The following is a 1610-nucleotide window of genomic DNA, read 5'->3' on the forward strand; positions in this document are numbered from 1 at the left end:
AATTTTTTGGCGGTACTGGGGATTGAACTCATGACCTTGAACTTGCCAGGCAAGCACTTATTCTACTGAGCTATCTCCCCAGCCCTGGCATATTTATTTTAAATGCTCCAAACTTTCCCGAGAAATACAAAAAATAAAATTCTTTATTAGGGAACAAAATTAAGTTCAGTGGTGCTTAATGAGCAGAGACACATTTTTAGAGAACTAGGAGTTCTCATTATTTTAAAGCCTCAAACAAATATATTTTTCAGTGTACTTCAAATATGGTACTGAACCACACAAGTGTAAATTAATTAATACTTAAGTGACATAAAATATAAAAGAAAAGGAACTAATTTCTTTGAGTCCTTAGATTTCTTTAACTTAGTTGTATCTATGTAACACTGGGGCATAACCCTCAGATTTATTACATTCGCAGGAGAAATACTTGGACTTACGAATCTACTAACACTGATCTAATTAACATGTATAAATGTCTCTTTGTTACTGTGTTTGACATTTGGTGACACTGACTCACATAGGTTTATAAAGGACCTTTTACAGTTAAATGGTAGCAATGTTTCATTTCTGATGCTTCACTCAGTAACAGGCTGAGAATATTGCATTATTTAATGGCTTTTAAGTGACCCACAGATGTGAATATAAGCACTAAAGCATGTAACCTATTCCCAGACAATAATTTATCCAACAGCCTGAGACATTAAGCAAGAGTCCAATGTTCTTTTCCTAAACATACCATATTGTTCTAAAAGTTTACCAAACATTTTTAAAAGAACTTATTTATGTCACTGGTTATATAGTCATTTCTAATATTTTTCTATTTTTTTGCATACTTCTAGCATAAAATCAGATCCATAACTACTCTTGAGAAAGAAATTATACTAAGATCAAATAAAAGACAACTTTTTAAATAACAAGATATACTATTGGGTCCCTGAGAAACTTTATAAATGGTTACACAAACCTCAGGTAACTGATTGACTACAGCATCTTGCTGTGATTTGAATTTACATGTGCTTCTTCTTTTCTCCTTCCTCGTTAAATCTGTCTTTGGAGTACTAAGGAGAGAACAGCTGACTATTCATCTGAATAAGCTTTATTAATAAAAACTATTATGCAGGGGGAACTACAACCTGCTAGTAAAACAACCCAGGCTGTCTAGAAACACACTCAAATAATATAATTATGAAAAATCACACTACTATTCTTTTGCTAAGAATGATGGCTAAAAAATTATAAAAATAAGTAATATGGACATTCTTAATTAATTTACCAGTCGAAATGATCGAAGAACTGATAATCCTTCTACGTTTGCCAAGCCAAGTTCCATTAAACTAAGGCTCACAATAAAACCATCAAAAATATTCCAGCCTTCTTGAAAGTAATAATACGGATCCATAGCAATGATCTTGAGAAACATTTCTGCAGTGAAGATCCCAGTGAAAACCTATGAAAAATGCAATTTATTCAATATGTGAATAACCTTGAAACATACATAATTGTTGTGCAATTTAATTTACTCAAGGAAAATCAAAATTAAAATCAAATTTTTTATAAGTATTTTCTTTTTAAAAAAATTAGTTTACATTCTTTATTTGTGTGTGTGTGTG

General features: G+C 31.3%; 1 protein-coding gene across 1 annotated transcript in view; it reads right to left on the bottom strand.

The window, feature by feature from the left end:
- Scn2a (sodium voltage-gated channel alpha subunit 2) overlaps positions 1 to 1610 on the bottom strand; it is a 98810-nt gene that overhangs the window by 51186 nt on the left and 46014 nt on the right. Inside the window, exon 15 of the mRNA XM_004646394.2 lies at positions 1274 to 1447. Coding sequence (XP_004646451.1) covers positions 1274 to 1447 — 174 coding nt within the window. The remainder of the gene's footprint in view (positions 1 to 1273; positions 1448 to 1610) is intronic.

Source organism: Octodon degus, unplaced genomic scaffold (genome assembly GCF_000260255.1).
Source record: "Octodon degus isolate 3935 unplaced genomic scaffold, OctDeg1.0 scaffold00267, whole genome shotgun sequence".
NCBI classification, from domain to species: domain Eukaryota; kingdom Metazoa; phylum Chordata; class Mammalia; order Rodentia; family Octodontidae; genus Octodon; species Octodon degus.